This window comes from Protopterus annectens, chromosome 4.part0 (assembly GCF_019279795.1).
Source record: "Protopterus annectens isolate FY-2018-M chromosome 4.part0, PAN1.0, whole genome shotgun sequence".
Lineage (NCBI taxonomy): Eukaryota > Metazoa > Chordata > Ceratodontiformes > Protopteridae > Protopterus > Protopterus annectens.
In genome coordinates, this window is record NC_056733.1 from 736,399,482 (window position 1) to 736,417,984 (window position 18,503).

The 18,503-nt window shown below is 38.6% G+C and overlaps 1 protein-coding gene across 1 annotated transcript; it reads right to left on the bottom strand.

Moving 5' to 3' along the window:
- Positions 1-3,073: 3,073 nt before the first annotated feature.
- Positions 3,074-18,176, bottom strand: GSC2 (goosecoid homeobox 2). The gene is made up of 3 exons (XM_044069659.1): positions 17,628-18,176; positions 11,734-11,984; positions 3,074-3,278 (listed from the first exon to the last, which is right to left on the bottom strand). Exons 1-3 carry the CDS (start codon positions 17,956-17,958, stop codon positions 3,171-3,173), a joined length of 690 nt encoding a protein of 229 aa, XP_043925594.1. The 5' UTR covers positions 17,959-18,176; the 3' UTR covers positions 3,074-3,170.
- Between the last annotated feature and the right edge of the window lie 327 nt (positions 18,177-18,503).

An 18,503-nucleotide genomic window follows, 5' to 3' on the forward strand; every position in this document is an offset into this window, starting at 1 on the left:
ACCCCTTGTCCTACTTTTCTTCACCCATTCCCCACCCACTTTGCAAGTAGGTGTACCCATCATTTTGGGACGTAGAAAGTCTTTTCTTTTTATTCGTAACCATCCTCAGATACAGTTGCATTACACTGAAGTGATGTTTGCACAAAAATGCATACCTCTCAACCTCTCAGCACAAGAAATCTTAACAAAGCCAGATAAAAATGGAGGGGGGGGGGCAAAGGCCCAATAATAGGGACAGATTTTAAATATCGCTCCTAAAAACTTAGAAAGTTGCTAGAATGACAGGTTTTACATTATTAACTATTTTTGAAGGATATAAAGTCTGAAAAGCAAATGTCTGTCATTATTTAGTATTATTTAATGACTTCAATCCTGAACGATTTGCCAGAAAACTACATGTCATGAGGAACAGATGAAAAATAAGAAGCAAGACTCTAGACAGTCTACAAAAATTAGGACAGTTGAGAGGTATGCAAAAATGTACATAGAAGCAGAGACTTTGCACATTCTGGTATTCTGTTTGCTGTGACTGAAAGAATACCATATCATTTCTGAACTACTGAATCAATACTCGCTTTTATGGGCATTCAGGGAAAATGGGTTATGTGGCCCAGCACCCTAATCATGCCATAGTGAGTTAGAGCAAATTTTAATACAATGCTAATAGAGCAGAGTGATAGAAAGAATTTGTAAATGTGTAGTTTTCAGGAGGCAGAGCTGTGATCAGATACAGATTAGTTTGGTTTTTGCCTGTAAATATCCTTTAATGCCACTTTTTATTGGTGAGAGTATCTATGGATAATGTAAGTGTGGGGTAAATGGCTGTAGACATACATGTGCAGACAAATGTGATGGCAATGCCATCCATTTATTATGAAGGGCACTATTAAGGCTGTATCTGGAATAATGAGTACAACTTTGGAAACTTTTGTGAGAAGAAGATGTTATAGTGGTATACAATGTGCAGAAGACACTTAGTAAAACAGTAAAAGGAATGAAAAAGCTAGAATAGGAGGAAAGACTTCAAGAGATGGGCCTGTACATCCTGGGACAAAGACACAGAAAATAAGTGATATGATATGGATCTCAAAATGAATCACTGGAGTACAGATGTGTGTTTAGCATGAACCTTATGAGACAGTTGGCACACGATAGCTAAAAGGAAGGAGCTTAGGGAATGTTCATAAGGGAATTGTATTTCATAGAGAAGGTGGCATTGTCCTGGAATGTTGGAGATATGGGTGATCTTTAGGTTGCTGGAGGGAGTTTTGGGGGCTGGGACAGCTGGAAGATGTACTGTAATGTTCTTATGGAAAGGAAACACTGGGAGGATTTGGACCATTGGTTGTTTGCATTGAAGTATTCCTGAATACTTACACTATTGATAGGTGACACTATGGTTTTCATAATACTGTTTGTAGATATTATTGCATGTCCCCTGGTGTTTTCTTCTCCACGGTTGCCAGCATGCATGTCTGGTATTGGTAATAGTGGGATATTATGGCAATGCCCTTAGCTGCTGTTGTCCCTTTTCTAATGTATTGGCTAACCCAGACCTCTGCATAAACTGTATGGGGCAAAACAAATTAAGGTAGGTCAGCTCCACTGGCAGAGAGGTCTTGGCCTTGACTATGAAACTGGTGATTGCAGTCTGACACCTAATGAGCTGGCTGGGAGCAAGGTTTGAGGAATGGATGGCCAGGTCTGTCTCAGATAACAGTGTCATTTTCTAATGCAAGAACATTCATAGGATCATAGGAGGTTAGTAGGCTAATGGCCCAGTGGGCCTTACAAGCCTAGCGAAGAGTTTATCCCCAAATAGAAACCTCAATCAGCACCTGTCACCCCTGTCAGTGAGGGACACAGGTGGAACCCCTGGGACTAATTTGTAGAAGAGGGTCAGCAAGGTGCTCTGTTTGATGTGTATGGGAAGTCTATTCCAGAGACAGAGCAGCCTCTGGGAGACAAACCTGTCTCTCCAGTAGGTTTTGTTGATGTCGCATATTAGATTCAGGCCTTTTGAGCAGGTAGTGAGTGAGGAGTTAGACTTATGGATATAGAGCATCTCTAGTAGGCAGGGTCTGAGATTGCCTTGTAGGTGAGACACAGATCACCCCTGAGCAATCTGTACGATACTCAGTAGAGTGATAGTGATTTGAGCCTGCCTGCATAGGACAGGTGTTGGAGGCCATGGATTCTCTTTGTGAGGTATTTCAGTGGCCTTTCCAGTTGGTGCAGATTTTTGGAGAGGTACATCCCAGACGGGGCGTTATACTCAGTTATTGGTCTAATGAGAGAGGAGTATAGAGAGGTAATAACGTCCTTTTTTCTGGATGCAACCCCTTTACTTATGAGATGAACCAAGTAAAAGGCTTTTTTGACCACTGCCGGTACATGATGGTTGAATGTGAGGTCGTTATCAATCTGAGTGACCAGGTCTCTCACCACAGGTTGTGTGCTTAGGGGGTTGCCGTTGATGTAGTAATCAGTAGGGGTCATATTTTTGCCAAGTGGTATGATGATAAATTTTTTTGCATTTAGCTTGAGGCCATGAATTTGGCGCCAGTCATTAGTTGCTGTGATTCTCTGGTGAAGATTGTAAAGTTTACCCAAGCTGCAGAAATGATGGCTCAATCTGTGAGCCTGTGTGAAGTTAATACCGAGAGCAGTGGGGTACCACTGGGACCAGTGTTGGCATGCATTTATTGCAGAAGAACAGGCCAAGGAGTGTGAATATAAATGAAAAATATACTTGCTGTTGAAAGACAGTAGACATGATGGTGTTTGTCTTTCATCATCCACTCTTCAGTAGTAACTGAAGTCATTTAAAAAGGCTAATCCCCTTAGAAAGGAGGACAATTCCCTTGGAATGGTGTGGGGTTCTGTGCTGAGTATGACTGTGAGCAAATTTGTCTAATGAACCCCATTAGGGAGGCTAGATGGTAAAGCTGATGGGCCAAAGTAAAAAAAGCAGACCAGCATACCATTGTGGACTCTTTCATAATACAGGAAGAGGTATACAAAACACATCTATTACAACTTCTACCTTTGACGTAATAGCCCATGTGTTTTAATACTTTATTACACAGAAAAAGATTGGAAAGTTAGTGACTGCTTTATTTTTTCCAACTTGTAATAAAGCTTCGAATCCAAGTTTTTCAGTCTGTGTTTCATGTGCAGTTCTCTACTTTGGTTGTCTTTGCTCCTTGTAGGATTAGAGCTGATGAGGTCACACGCTTTTGTCTTCTCCACTTTGCTCTTCTGTTTTTAAACCAGACCTATAAGGATGACAGAGAAACATGACATTGTTTTTTCTGTTTGTGATAACAAAATGTATTTTATATCTTTATTTTTTTTATTTCTGTTTGTTCTAGGATAGTCCGACTGAGTCCAACAATGCCCCTTTTCAGTGAATTCCTGGGACAAAAGCTCCACAACATTAAGAATATAATTTAAAATATCAGAAGATGACAATATCAATAACCACAGATATTTCTTAAAAACAAATATGAACAGTAACACAATTTAAAAACACAGATTTGTCCATCGGGGAGATATAGTCAGAAAGATGTATGTTCAAATAATTAACAAAAGGAAAGGTTGATAACAGACACTGCAGTTTATATGGATTGGTTAATGGGACATCAGTGATTATCATATGCGCAATTCCATGATAGTGTTAGATTTCTTCTAGTAGTTTTAATTAAATCACTTTGAGTAAGTTGTAAGCCTAATGTAAACTGAGTGTTCCATCACTTTGATATTACTGTAATAAATCTAAGAAATATGTTTCCAGTCCAGGTTGTGTTAGACAAATGCATTTTATATTCTCAGAAGGAACTTGAACAACTCCCACCACTCCCTCAGTGTAAGAAAATGTATTAGAGTATTAGATATCTGGATTTTTTTCAGGGCTAGTGTTATTAACATTCTGACATGCAATACCTTTTACCCATCGTGTAATGATAGCCTTGATTACTGTTGGCATGTCAAAGATGGAAGAGAGACTTTTATGGTTTCCCTAGAACTAATGGTATACTGTAGCCATTAGGCAGGCTTTTGATGTTCAAAAAATTGCACCAGCTTTATCATAAGTGGTACACCAGCTTTGGGAGCTTCTATCACTGATTTTAATTATCTTTGCTTTCCTATAGTCAGTTTCAGATACATACATAGCTAAGAAATGTCAAATTCTTTAGATGTGATATTTGGTTAAGAACATAAGTATGCTGGAATTCAGGGGTTTGGCCAACAGATGTGAGTGGATGTTTTATTTATTTGGTAACCAGCCACTATATTTAATCTATGGCCTCTCCTCATCTACAACTTGGGAGGTTGGCATAACGTTTAAGGTGTTGCCCTTCGAGACACAAGGTGCAGGGTTTGGCTAAGCTTAAAATGGCCCACAAGGGCAGTTAGCCTAGTATATATTAATCTATGAAGCTATTGCAATTCAGGTGGCATAATGGTTAAGGTCTTCACCTCATGAACAGAAGATATTGGGTTTGATTCTGACCTTGAGTTACTGGGTAGGCTTAAAATGGCCCTTTAGGGCAGTTAGCCTAGTATTCACCTCTGAAGCTGTAACTATAGAATATCCACTTCACTGATGAAAGTGCTTAACTTGTCCAGAGTTTGTGCAGCTTCAGAGTAGATTATATTTTATAAGGGGCTGAAGGGGGCCTGCCCACAATAACAGAGAAATAGTTTATTTCAAACTGTTATCTTTTCCTATTTCAGAGAAACTGGACCTTGCTGAAATGGGTTTTGATTAAATGTACCATATCCCTTGACTCTAACTCCTGACCACTGAACAGGGATTACTGAAAGTTTCTCTTTTTTAAGCCACTGTGTCCTTGGATATCCAGCAACTGTAGCTTTAGCCATCTTACACTGAATTCATGCAACACACAGTTATATTTATATGCATTTATGACTGCCTTCTCTCAATAAAGGCACACAAACTATGAAGTTCAGCTGCTGTTGCTTTGTCTGCAGTACCAACACAGAATTATAGAGACCTGCAGAGACTAGTGGGCTAATATGAAGAGACTCAAGGGTAGAAAAGGGTAGAAAAGGGTGATATGCATTACACTCTGCATCAATATCTTGAATTAAATTTGTGGAGTGGGCGAAAACTTCATTGTTAGTTTTTTAAAACAGGAGCCCCTGATTAGACACAACTGCATCTCTTTGTGGGTGGCTGGTTGACACAGGAGCTTGGGTCTGGGGTTTATTTCCTTGTTCACAGTTATACTGTATGCCGACACCTTAGAGCTTAGGATTACAGGATGCAACTTGTAAGCGGCTTGTAGCCTTTGCAGTCTGTGCTGTATTTCTAGGCATCCTCTATGCGAACAGCACCACAAAACTTAAAATTCTTTTTTGCGTCAAAGAAGTTCATTAATTTACATTCATGAGCTTTAGTCATACCCAAGTATGAACCATTTCAATCTGAACATCAGTGCAGGGAAACAAGGCTATCCCTTCTTTGCTTGGGTGCAGGCATGCCTAGCTGTTATGTACTCTTATTTTAACCTCCTGCCAGCCTGCCCTTGAGCATATCAGTGACAGGAATAATGATGCATGTCCCTACATAGAGCATTTCAAGGCGTGTAAGAGAAAATATTGTAGCAATGGGGAAGACCAGTAAAGATGGTCTGTAAGTTGTACACCTTACATTTTTATGTATAGAGCTGGCATTTTACCATCAGGCTAAGGCTAAAAGTAGCTGGCAAGCTTTAACCTGTAGATCTAGATTTGATTCCTTCAACCTGCACTTGAAAATTGTAACTCTGAGCAAGACATCAACCTAGATAGAGTTCCAGGGTCATCCCTGAAAAGAGTCACTTCTGCCTAAAGGGTGTACCTGGATCACAAATGAATCAAACAAAAATAAGATACTGGACACTGTCTATGGTATACCACAGTGATTTCAGCAAAATTTTTCTCAAGCCCTGAGAATTTTTTTAATACCTGAATTACATCTCAGTCCCTTATAATAATATTAGGTAGTGTGGTTAAATGATATAAAACTTAAAGTGCAACATATATAGCGAAAAACTTACATACATTTCCAGTACTTAAATCGATTGACGATCTGAAGAAGATTTTAACTTTTCCTACAATAAAAGGATTTTAACTGCCATTAAAACTAGAAGCTTTTATTTGATCTGTTAGACTGGTTAAGCTGTTATCACAGTTCATCACAGTCACATAGCAGCTACTACATCTTCAGTGTGGATACTTTGTATATCAGACCAAAAAGATTGGATACTTTGAAGCCATCATAAGACTGGATACTTTGGAGCCATCATTTCACTATGGTATAACTGCATTCACAGCGTGAATATCTTGTAAGTGCATTTAATTTAAATACTGGAAATGTATGCAAGTTTTTTGCTATATATGTTGCACTTTAAGTTTTATATCATTTAACCACACTACCTATTCTCCAAGAGAACTTTACTTCATTGGCCATTGTTGTCCAGCGTTTCATTTTGAATACTGTTTTTACTTGTTACTGATAGCTGTACTTTAGCATTAGGAGGTACCCTTTCTTTATTATAATAATATTAGGCTTTCAGACAAAGACATAAACTTCTTCGTGTGCTTTATTTGTGATATGATTGTGTGTCACAGAATCACTGATGTTAATAACTTCATAAACACTGCCTGATGACAAACTGATGTCCATCCTGTAAAATGAAACAGATGTATTTTGATTTTTCGAGTAACTTACGTTGCCAGCGAAACACTGTGATCCCGTAAGTGATATGCTACTGACAGGTTTAAAATGTCACTTTCCTTATTGTGTTTTTACTGCCCCTCAAATTCAGTTTTTATTGCATTATTTTAATTGAATGTTTTAGATCTAAAGACATTAATTTCATTGTCACTCCTGACAGCAGAGCAATATTAACAGATAAAAATAAATGTGCCATCTTTATCAGCCCGTGTGTTATCAGTGTAGCTTTTCCATAAATCTATCTAGAGATGGAATGTAGCCACTGTTAATAAAGCCTGATCATGTAGCTTGCTTAAGGGAAAAGATCTTGTGTAGCATCTCACCTTAAAAACAGCTCACTAGAAAGATACAATAAGCAATAAGGGAACCCGTTTCAGCACAAAAGATATATAATGGGTTAAATGGATGCATTCAGGAACCATTTTGAATAAAGTGTAGATCAAGGAGGTAGGACAGGTTCATAAGGGCTAACTACAGCACATGGATTGATGAATGACCACAGCACATCTTTTTTGGCACCCTCATAAGGAATACAGTTATGTCTGTAGCTCAGCAAAACCCATTTAAACAGAAACAAATGTGATTATGTGAGATCTCAGCCTGAGACTAGCTCTGAATTAAAAAAAAAAAAAAAAAAAAAACTAGATAAATATTTATACCTGCCTTTCATACAGGCTTACTTAATAAAAGAAGTACATGACAGGGCCATTTATACCTACCCAGAAATAAAATGACTTAAAAAACAAATGTGTGAGATGACCATACCTTTAAATTCAGTCTAGCAAATATAACTGCACACAGATATTACCTGAATAAAACACTGACAGAGTCTCACACATACACACACACACACACACACACACACACACACACACACAACATATATGCTTTCTCACCTTAAAATAAATGCAACAGATACATTTGTGCACTTATATGACCATTTTAAAACATGATCCCCCCCCACACACACGCATAGTAAAATAGATGGTATATGGATAGTGAAATCATGAAAATCAAAAAAATGTTTCAGTGACATCCTGCTTCATTAGATCATCCAAACAAATGAAAATCAAAGGCCTAGGTGACTTTGGAGGGGAGGCAAACTGCCCCATCTACATTCAGGAGTAATGCACTCCCTTACTTAATATAACCTACTTAGAGGTTGCACAACATGTGGATAGGTTATGTGTTTTTAAAGAAATAGGACATCACTGAAACAGTTTTTTTGTTCCCCCCTTGAACATCATTCTTACCAGCCGATTTTATAGTGCTCTCCGTCCATACTGGGTCTACCAGCTAGTTTCCTACCCCCTTGGACGTGTTCCACAATTGCTAGGGTGGATGCAGATACTAAGGGCATCCTGAGGGATCAGCCATCTTTGCTTCTGTCTGAGGGGTTGTTATATTTTATATTGCCCTACCCAGTTCATTTTCCCCACCCCCTCACACATTAACCACATCCAAGGGCAACTCCCCTCAATGAACCACACCTCCTGTTAAGGAGTGCCATTGATGAGTGCCCTCCCAAACAGGACAGGCACACCCATCCTTCCTTGCCTGTCCATCAGTTGCCCGAGCCAGTAATCAAACCCAGATCAGCTAGACCATAAGCAGGACTTTATCCTCTATACCACAGGAGCAGCATTCATTGAAGCAGGTCTTGACATTGCAACCAAATACCAAATAGAGGTGTGTGTGTGTGTGTGTGTGTGTGTGTGTGTGTGTGTGTGTGTGTGTGTGTGTGTGTGTGTGTGTGTGTGTGTGTGTGTGTGTGTGTGTGTGTGTGTGTCTGTGTGTGTATTATACACACACATATATGTAGTATGTATTTATATAAATCTCTCTGTCAGTTGCATGTCTTTCTATGTGTCTGTGTGTATACATACATACATATATATATATATATATATATATATATATATATATATATATATATATATATATATATATAAAACACCATATAAAAACTTCTCCTCTTTAATTTCAAATTCTTGTGATTTTGCTCTTTTTAGGTAGCTTTCAGATATACTGCACAAAGACAGAGCAGTGGAATTTTGACTGTACCCAAAATGATCCAGGTTCATCTAGCAGTCCAGGCAATGAAGGATCCAGCCAGGAGTAAATTGCCACACTTAGTTCATCCATCCCAGGGAGGGACACTGTCTGCTTAATTGCATCACTGACACCTTCTGAAGGCCTGACTTGAAATAATAAAGTAACACAAATATATATATATATATATATATATATATATATATATACAATGTGTATATGTATGTATATATATATATATACATATATATATATATATATATATATATATATATATATATATATATATATATATATATATATATGGGTCTATATCACATAGTCGAAGTCTTAAAACTTCGAACACGTAATGTTCGAACCATTATGTTCGAAGTTACAAAACTTCGACTATGGATAAAACAAAAAAAAAAACAACAGAAAACAAAATAAACTGTTTTAAGCAGGGGGGCAAGCCCCCCTGTACCCCCCCCTCCCCGTTACTTAAATATACCAACTCTGAGATCGCACCCCATTGAACAAAATGGAAACCTACGCTTATTCCACTCAAATGCTTGAACGTTTACAAATTCGAACTTATTGTCTCGACCATATGAGGTTCGAACTTGTAAAAGTTCGACTACGTGATATATTGGAAAATGGTTAAAATGCTTTTGTTCTGACAAGCACTAATTTTATGCTACAGATGGACAATCTTTGAGTGTCTGAAGACATGCACTCACTGTAGGAACCAGCATTGTTGGCCCATACTTTGACAGGAGATGTTCATTTCCATTCTGGAAAGGAGGTTAAGGCAAAATATCCTGCCTGACTAGATGACAGCCTGTCACCAAAAGGATTTCAGGTACAAAACAGCAGCAACCTGATTCTTCAGTGTGGATGATAAAAGGGAAAAAAATGAAATAATAAAGTAACACAAATCTGTTATGTAGTTAACTGTAAGCAATGGACATTAAACCCAACTTTATACCTGAAACCCAGAGTGGAAAAGACTAGGTTATGAAAAGAAAACACCTTGTAGTATATCATTTTAATGCAGTTTAATAGAAGAAACAAGAAGCGAACAAAATACCTTTAATCCCTTCAAATATGTTCATTTAAAAGTGAACAGGACAACACCGCTTCAGAATCTTAATACTTAAAGCAAGACAGAAGGGCAAACTGCATATACTGTGCGTATGTCACTAGCATGAATTCAGATCACTGCAAAAGTATCAAGAATAATATAGTTTAAAATAAATACAAGTGAATTTTCTGTGAGCTTGCTGCCTAAGGGCCATTTGCAGCTTTTTTGTATTGTTGCTGAGAGCTTGCATCTTCGCAAGCAAAAGGTCACGAGCAACCTGCACCCTTAATATTTGAGCTTCAGTTTTGGAAGTCTGGGATTATAATATGATTTTTAAATGGACAGAATAAGGTTGAACATCAGAATTTTGATATTTATTTTAGTTTACAGAAAAAGGATATGCCCTTTTCACCTGAAAGTGAGTCATCTCAGAGTTACAATAAATAAACTGGAGGGGTGGGGTGATGCCTTCCATATTTAGTGTGCTGGCAGGCTTATTTCCATGCAGAAAACATCATTTTTGTATGTTTGAATTTGCAAATGTCAAGAGATCCACATTTAACTATTTGTTTCCTAATGGAAGTCAACATTTTGATAATGACTTTCTGAATGAGTGTTTTGGACCCCCCTGCCAAATAAAAACTTTCACAATTGCAGGTATAAAAATGTTTTTGACCTGCATGTCATACAACTGCCATAGCCAGACTGCTGTTGTAGAAATGTAGGTGAAGCATATCGCAAGGCTGAATAAGCAGCCTGTATAATTTATATTACTTCCTGTCGGCTTATCCATGTGCAAAGTTGCCTTGTGATGTCTGAATGATAAAACAAATTCTCAAATTACTTGCGTCAGTATTTTGTCATACCTTTTGGAAATGCTGTGTGAAAATTGTCATTTCTGCTGTAGTTTCCTTGGTGATTACCTGAATAAAAGCAGGCTGTATTCTGACATCCTTTCATGACCACACTGATAAGATCAACAAACCTTAACTTTAGCTCAGCTCAGCAGGTACTGATAAATAGGTCTATATGAGTTCGCCAAAATTTATTTTTATTGAGCACCTATTCACTGACCCATATTCAGCAAAAATCCCTTCCGTGATTTGCTGAATTTTCCAAGGGCAGTGAAACAATTGCCCATAGCACAACGGACCCACAACTAACTAAATGAAACCCACCTAAGTGGGGGGCTTCGCTCCTACACCCACCAATGTGGGGGCTGCACCCCCCACACCCTTCCTAACTATATATACCAACTCTGAGATTGCACTACAGTGGGGGAAAGGACAAAGTTGTGTAGCTGGCCAACTACTTCATTGCCCTTGGAAAATCTTGTATAAATTCGTTTGATATTCACAAACAACATATAATTATTTACAAAATTCCAGCTAACTGTGCTGGCAGTACCTCCTTTTGTCACAATATATGGAAACAAACTAAAGTCACATCTAATTTACCAACATCAGCCAGCAACTAAGCAGGTAACATAATATAGTAGATTAGGTGAGCTACACCTGACAGGTGTGAATTTGATTCCCAAAGTTTTGATTTGTACACTGGCTAACTGAAGGAGTTACTTAATAAAACTCAAGTTTCTGAGTACCCCTACAAATGTGATCTTGGGACTTAGTTGATTTTTCCCAGTTAACATAAGATTAGAGAAACAGACTGGCTAAAAGAAACACAGTGATGCATACAATAAACTTAGCTTAGCATATTAGTGCAGGGAAAAATATCTACTCTTTAAAGTTTTATAGATACGATAGTGAAGTAACTCCCTTTCACCCAGTGTTTTGCCTGACACATTTTGTATTTCCTGCTCTTTAACACATAAGAAAAGCACTGTGAAATGCCAGGATCTTTGTCCTACCTCCACTCTCTCTTCCCGTAGGTGGATTCTCATGGCCAGCTGTTCCCGGGTTATAACATCTGGGTACTGGTTCTGCTGGAACAAAGCCTCTAATGCTTCCAGTTGCTCTTCGGTGAAAATGGTTCGATGGCGTCTTGTGCGCCTTGGGATCTGGTGAAAGACGTGCAATTTATCTGCTGTTTCAGCATCTGTCTCAGGAGCTAGTCCTACTGCAGGATGGCATTGCCTCATAGACCAGGGCAGCCAGTGGCCTGTTGAAAGGAAGGAAACAAAATGTAAGTAAAGCAAGCAAAAGTCCCAGTTCTGCACCCATCACAGAGCGCAGCTACCTAAGTTGATTATTAAAGCATGGAAGCAATGTATTATAGTAGTCTGAGCATGATTTTTAGAACAGATAGAACTATATTCCACCATAGTTACTGGCAAATTGACCCGGAACAAACTGACTGACTTTTTAGTGTTTCATTTCTTGTATTTTAAATTACACTAATTGAAAAACTGCACAGAAAACAAAACACTATGGCTGTGCACCATTATATTTCTTTATTTTTTGGGGCTCTCATTTAAAGTGGATGGTCTCTTTTTCAACCTGTCCCAGGATCTCATATTGCTTTTCATCCTGATTTTTTAAACATGGCCAATAGTACCCAGTATATACCTCTGTGTCAGTAATAAGCTGTAAACAACAGCAATTATAAAATAAGTTCTGATTTGATTGAAAGATTGCATCCATTTTTAAGTCAATTTTCTGTGAAGCAGACTATCACAGTGTCTAGACATAAGAATATTCTAGAAAAAAAAAAAAAATATATATATATATATATATATAGGCATCATAGTCTTTTTAGTCTGCCTAATTTGATTGGACAGCTAATCTGTGATCTCATAACTTTACTTCTGACCTCAGACTGCTCCATTCTTTAGCTCCCTATCTGGCATGCTTTACTACAAGCTATAATTAGGTCAGTTAGCACCCTGGCTGTCCTCTATTAAAGGAAACAAATTCTACACCAAGCAAAAACTATTATGTTTCTGCATAACAACTCTTTACACTAGTTAAAACTTTACCAGAGTGCTATACTCAATAGCTGCATGTAAAGGGTTGCCAAGCAATATGCCAAACTGCTGGCAGGGAGACGTATGTGTGGAAGCATGTATGTCCCAAAATGGGCCCAGAACTTCAGTACTTCAGTGGCACTTGTGCCAGAGTACCTGTGAGGGTAACAGGTATAAAAAGAGACTAAGTTATGATCATCTGGATGGCACCCCAGGAATGGGAGATGATGGTCAGCAGGCATTGAAGAAAAACAATAGAAAATCTGCTTTTTAACTGTAAAGCGCATTCCTGAGCACTTCATGGGATCTTGCCAGTTACCATGTTCATAACAGTCACTGCAATCTAGTTATGTTATTTTATAGCTGTTTCCTTCCCATAATATCCACAGAGTGTCATCTTTTGACACACTGATATTTCACTTGTTATGCATCATCAACAGTGTAGAAGACCTCAACAGCTGAAGATACTGAGAGCTGCAGCATTGTTCCCTGTGGCAGATACTTGTCCAGCTTCAGTGATCTGTGTTTTACTCCATATGCTGTCCTTTGCTGTTGCTCTTTGCTGCTGACCTCTTAATGAATTCACCACTTGTTTCACGAATGTTTGCTTATGTCCCACTGCATCCACTCCCTGTCTCCAAAACACACACAGACACACACACACACACACACACACACACACACACACACACACACACACACACACACACACACACACACACACAAATGCACACACACGGACCTTACTGGCATTTAATTGCCTGCTAACAGCTGCAGTGGTACCCAGACAATGCCTAGCAGAGGTGGGTGCCTCAGCAGGGTTTGACCATTGTACATCTTTGCCAAGGTCCATCTTGGATACCACTTCCATACAGTCTACTAGCATCTCCTTTAGGCTCATCTTCACAGGCTTCACCACAACAGCAGTGACTTTCTCTGAACTACAGTTGCCTAGCTAAATTGTGTGCCACCTGCAGGGTCTGGAGACAATATAAGAAGTTTTGTAGACCTATACTATGTATTTCAAGTCCTTGGAAGTTTTAAATTGGTTAGTTCTGGACTTATGCCATCTTCTAACACTATTTTAGAGTAAATGTTATCCAGCCCAGATGCCTTAGCATTGTCACTGTCCTGAATGAGACTGGTAATTATTCTGCAAAATATTAGATTTTCTTTCTTGGAGGACTGTGAGGTTGGGCCCTTATTTTGTAGAGTTAGAGTTAATGATATCCCTCCAGAATCCTTGTTGTGGTGTAAGTAGCACATTGTATGCAGTTTTTTATTTCTTCTTTCTTCATTTACCTCTAGCATTGCTCCATTTGGCGATTATTTGTGACCGCAACTAATAAGCTGCAAATTTTTGCAGACAATGATGCACTCAGCCTGTCCTCTTCCTCTGTCTTAGATCACATTCTGCAGAAAAAGTTTTGGAATTCCTGCACCCCCGAACACAAGCCAGTTTAAAAGTAATGAGTTGATTAAATCAGATATTAACTGATAACACTGCAAAACATGAACTAAAGGAATTTGAGAAAAGAAGATGGACTGTTAAAAAAAAAGAGTAAAATGGAGCTAAAAACAACAACTTTGGAAAGGGTATGCTAAGTCATTGCTGGGTGATGGCTGCAAAGAAAAAGAGACAATAATTTAGGATTAAAACATGACAAGCTGTGCTGTGTGTTACATGTGTTTATTTAAAATTTTAAGTGGATAAGGCTATAAACACATGTATTTGTTTTTAGCAGAGGCCCTACCAGTATTTGTTCAAAACTGGACTGCATGTGTGAGTTGATTATAGGAAACAGGCCTCGGGTGATTGTATGTATATTATTTTCAAAATGTTAATTTAAGCTATTGTGCTTTGTTGTCAGATGTATTGATTAGCATGTGTCACAGTGGCAATCCAGGCCATTTTCATAGTCATGTACTTAGCAGTACATGAATCATCATTTACATCTCACATCTTTGAAACACATTACATTATTGATAAAAATACTAACATTTAGCAGTATGATATGGACTACTGCAAAATGTGATGGGTTGCTTAAAACTGCCTAGCTTCTACACAGCTGTACATTGCCAAATGACAGTAGATCTCTACTGACAGTGACTGCCTCCTGGGTTTTGCACATTTGTGCATTGCCAAATGACAGTAGCTCTGTACTGACAGTGACTACCTCCTGACTTTGCACATCTGTGCATTGCCAAATGACACTAGCTCTGTACTAATAGTGACTACCTCCTGGCTTTGCACATCTGTGCATTGCCAAATGACACTAGCTCTGTACTGACAGTGACTTGCCATCATTTCAGACTAATTGCTGTGATCCCCAAGACATTCAGATTTTGACTTATCTAACAGAAGATGTGCAGCAGCCCATAAAATGTAACCTTCTGACCCTCTATGGCCCTGCCTTCTTTTTACTCTATACTGTATTAACACTGCTTGCATACAACACAGGCACAAGTCACAGCTGTTATCCATTATCACTTGGTTAACATAGCGTATGAGGACCCACATTTAATTTCTGGTGACTACAGTCAGTTGTACAGACCTATGTTGTCTGATATCAAGGGCCTGAAGACTGCATTTTGGGCTTTGCTTTAATATGGAGGTTACTGCAGTATGAGACACCCAATGCCATGCTGGAAAGTCCTAGCAAAGTGCAGATGCATGTGTGTATGTGCACGAGCACACACACACACACACACACACACACACACACACACACACACACACACACACACACACACACACACACACACAACAAGAAGGAGTAAACAATATGTAATTGTGACCTTGTACATTTCAGTATATTGTCTGCATTGTATGATACATATAGTATAACTTACAGGTCCATACACCTTACAAGGAATAGTAAAGTGGCTGGAGTTGGCATAGAACACAGTACTTTAGTAACTTGAAGAATGTGACTCATGTTCTACCACAAAAAAAAAGAAAAAAAAGAAAGTATGAAAAGTCTGTATGTAAGTTGGGCAGGTACTCTTCTTACAGTAATTGGCAACAAAACATCTGGAGAAATTGTCTTAAGCTGAAGGATGGATGCCATTAAAATAAACTAGAGGATGGATTTCTTCATTGAGAGGAGAGTACTGGTAAGTTAGCCTGGGCTTCCTGGGGGTGTAGTATACAATGGAGAACTGAGGAGTAATCATTTTGACATTTTTCAAGTGACCCAGTACAGGAAGCGTTGATCTTCCACTTAGTTAACCCTAGTTTAGTGATGGTGTTTTATTAAAGGATAAGAGTGCCCCCTCCTTATATACACTTGCTGTTAAAAATTCATGCATTAATGACACACAAGTCGTTTAGTTCATCTATAAGGCTTTGCTAGACATAAAGTTATGAGAGCAGGTAGCAGTTAAGTGGAAAACTGAAGTTCACAGGGGCAGATTGAGTTTAAACTAAAATGGGATACAGAGCAAGGAAAACAGATGAAATATAAGACCAGGTAAGATGAGCATATTTGTCCTTTGTATGTCATTACAAGGCATTTTTACAGGATATTAGGCATACGTGACCTCAGCATGAATGAATGCAGCCGCACAGGCAGACAAAGAAAAGGCATGTAAAAGAAAGCAGGAGGATGAAGTGAGCTAAAATGACAAATAGCTAGGCTGACACTCTATGTTCTGGTAAGGGTGCTCTAAATGAGTAAGGAGAGTTCCAGCACTGAACCTGGGGCCAGTGTTGATTGAATGGGCAAAGATGGGTAGAGAATTTGTTGCAATTGGCAATTCTGTATCATGGTGTATGACAGTACTGGTGAGTCAAGAGAAGGATTCCTATTGTAAGAAAAAATGCACTAGAGAACTACCAAAATTCAGACATAATTAAAAGGTTGTGGCCTGCAGTGCTCAATCAATATCACTGCAACTGAAAACAGAGGAGGTAATGCCACATTTTCAATCACTCATGCACTGACTTGTGTTCATTCACTCACTGAAACATCAACTCACCACTTTCTTAATTACTGATTCACTTTAAAAAGTAATTTATGTCTGCCAGTTTTGCTCAGCCTTTCAAAAGATCAATTCATCAAGGGAAAATCACTACAGAGGGAGATGTCTCCCTACCCCAGTTTGCAGTGACTCTGGAGCTGGATATATTAAAAGCTGAGGTGCCTGGGAGGCTACATTTGCATGAGAGGTGGTTATGTTTTTTGCACCTATTGAATGCCACTTTACTATTTGTATTTCTTGAAAAAACTATCCAGTGAATCATTATTTGTCAAATAGTTAGTGATCCTACTAAAACACACTAACTCAGAAGGTAGAAATGTAAATCCTGATCACGCTTTCTTTGGTGAAATTCTTTTAATGGAAGAAGGCAGATGGTTTCCATTACCTAACTATTTAATACAAGAAGCAGTATTGTTACTTTCTGTTATTATTGTCTCAGTATGAGTAGATCAGTTGGAAAACTGATAACTCCTGCTGTCTTGCCATTTGATAAGCTGGTAAGGAGACAGTAATAGAGTAGCAAATGTGCATAGATGGGCATTACAAATGAAAATAGCACAGGATACTCATAACTGCAGGTGAATTTTGAAAGTAGAAAGGGACATAGAAAATAACAAACTGTGATACAGTGTACCTGTCTGCTTGAAGCAAAGTGATAATCTATTACAGGAATAAAACTTGAATCCCCAAAAGCCAGAACCCCCCCCCCCCTAATATCAGCTTTTCAGGAAGCTGTTTCCCCCCACTTTATGGCCAAGGCAATACCATTAAGGGTAATGATTTTTTTTTTAATGAAACAAAAAAGTGGTGAGGAGGTAACAATAGAATGAAAATGGTAAATAAATATTCATTACCTGACAAAGGTGAGGAGTTCTGTGTAGCACCTACGGTGGTATTTGAACAGCAACAGCAGCACCTGCAACTGCAAACAGCTCCTTTTGTTTCTTCCAGCACAGCAGTAGCCAAAGCATTCATTAGAAATTGCTCCCTTTGTTCTTCTTCTTCTACAACACAGATGGCAGTGGGCAAAGACAGACCCTTTTTCCCAGCCGTCTCCACATTCTGCATCACAGTATGACTGGATAAAATGTCCTCAATTCTGAAAGAACTTCTCTTCCTCATGCTGGACTGACAGGACTTCAGATTTGGAAGGGGAACAACAGCAGGTTGAGGATGTTTAGACATTGTGAATGAAGAGAAGACAAGAAAGTTCCCATGTACCCCAACAAAAAGAACAGATTCCCTAAATTAGGCTAGAAAACTCAAACACTGACCAGACAGTTAGATGTCCTGTAAGTTTATATGTGGTTCTGTGCCAAATAACTTTGCAGCACTCCATTTGAAAAAAAAAAAAAACTTAAGAAAAAAAGGTTCCTTTTCAGGTAAATTTCCTTTGTGCTGGATTTTCTTTCTGCTGGTTACAGAATGTTTTAAATAACTTTCAGGTGGAAGGTTTTTCATTTATATCGAAGGCATCCTTTAAATTAAAAAAAAAAGTAATCTTCTGTGTGTGTGTATGTCTGCAATGGGGAGGGAGGTCTTGCCAGTTGATACAGTAAATTCGAGCTAATCTTAAAAGCTTTGTTTAGTGCAAGTGTGGACTGGAGCTTTACCTAATCCCAGTGAAATAACTGCAGACACAAATCTGATTTCTCACTATTCGGTTTCAATGCTGAACTCAACAGATCACTATTGAGTGACAGGAAGTACAAAGCCAGTGGGCTGGTACA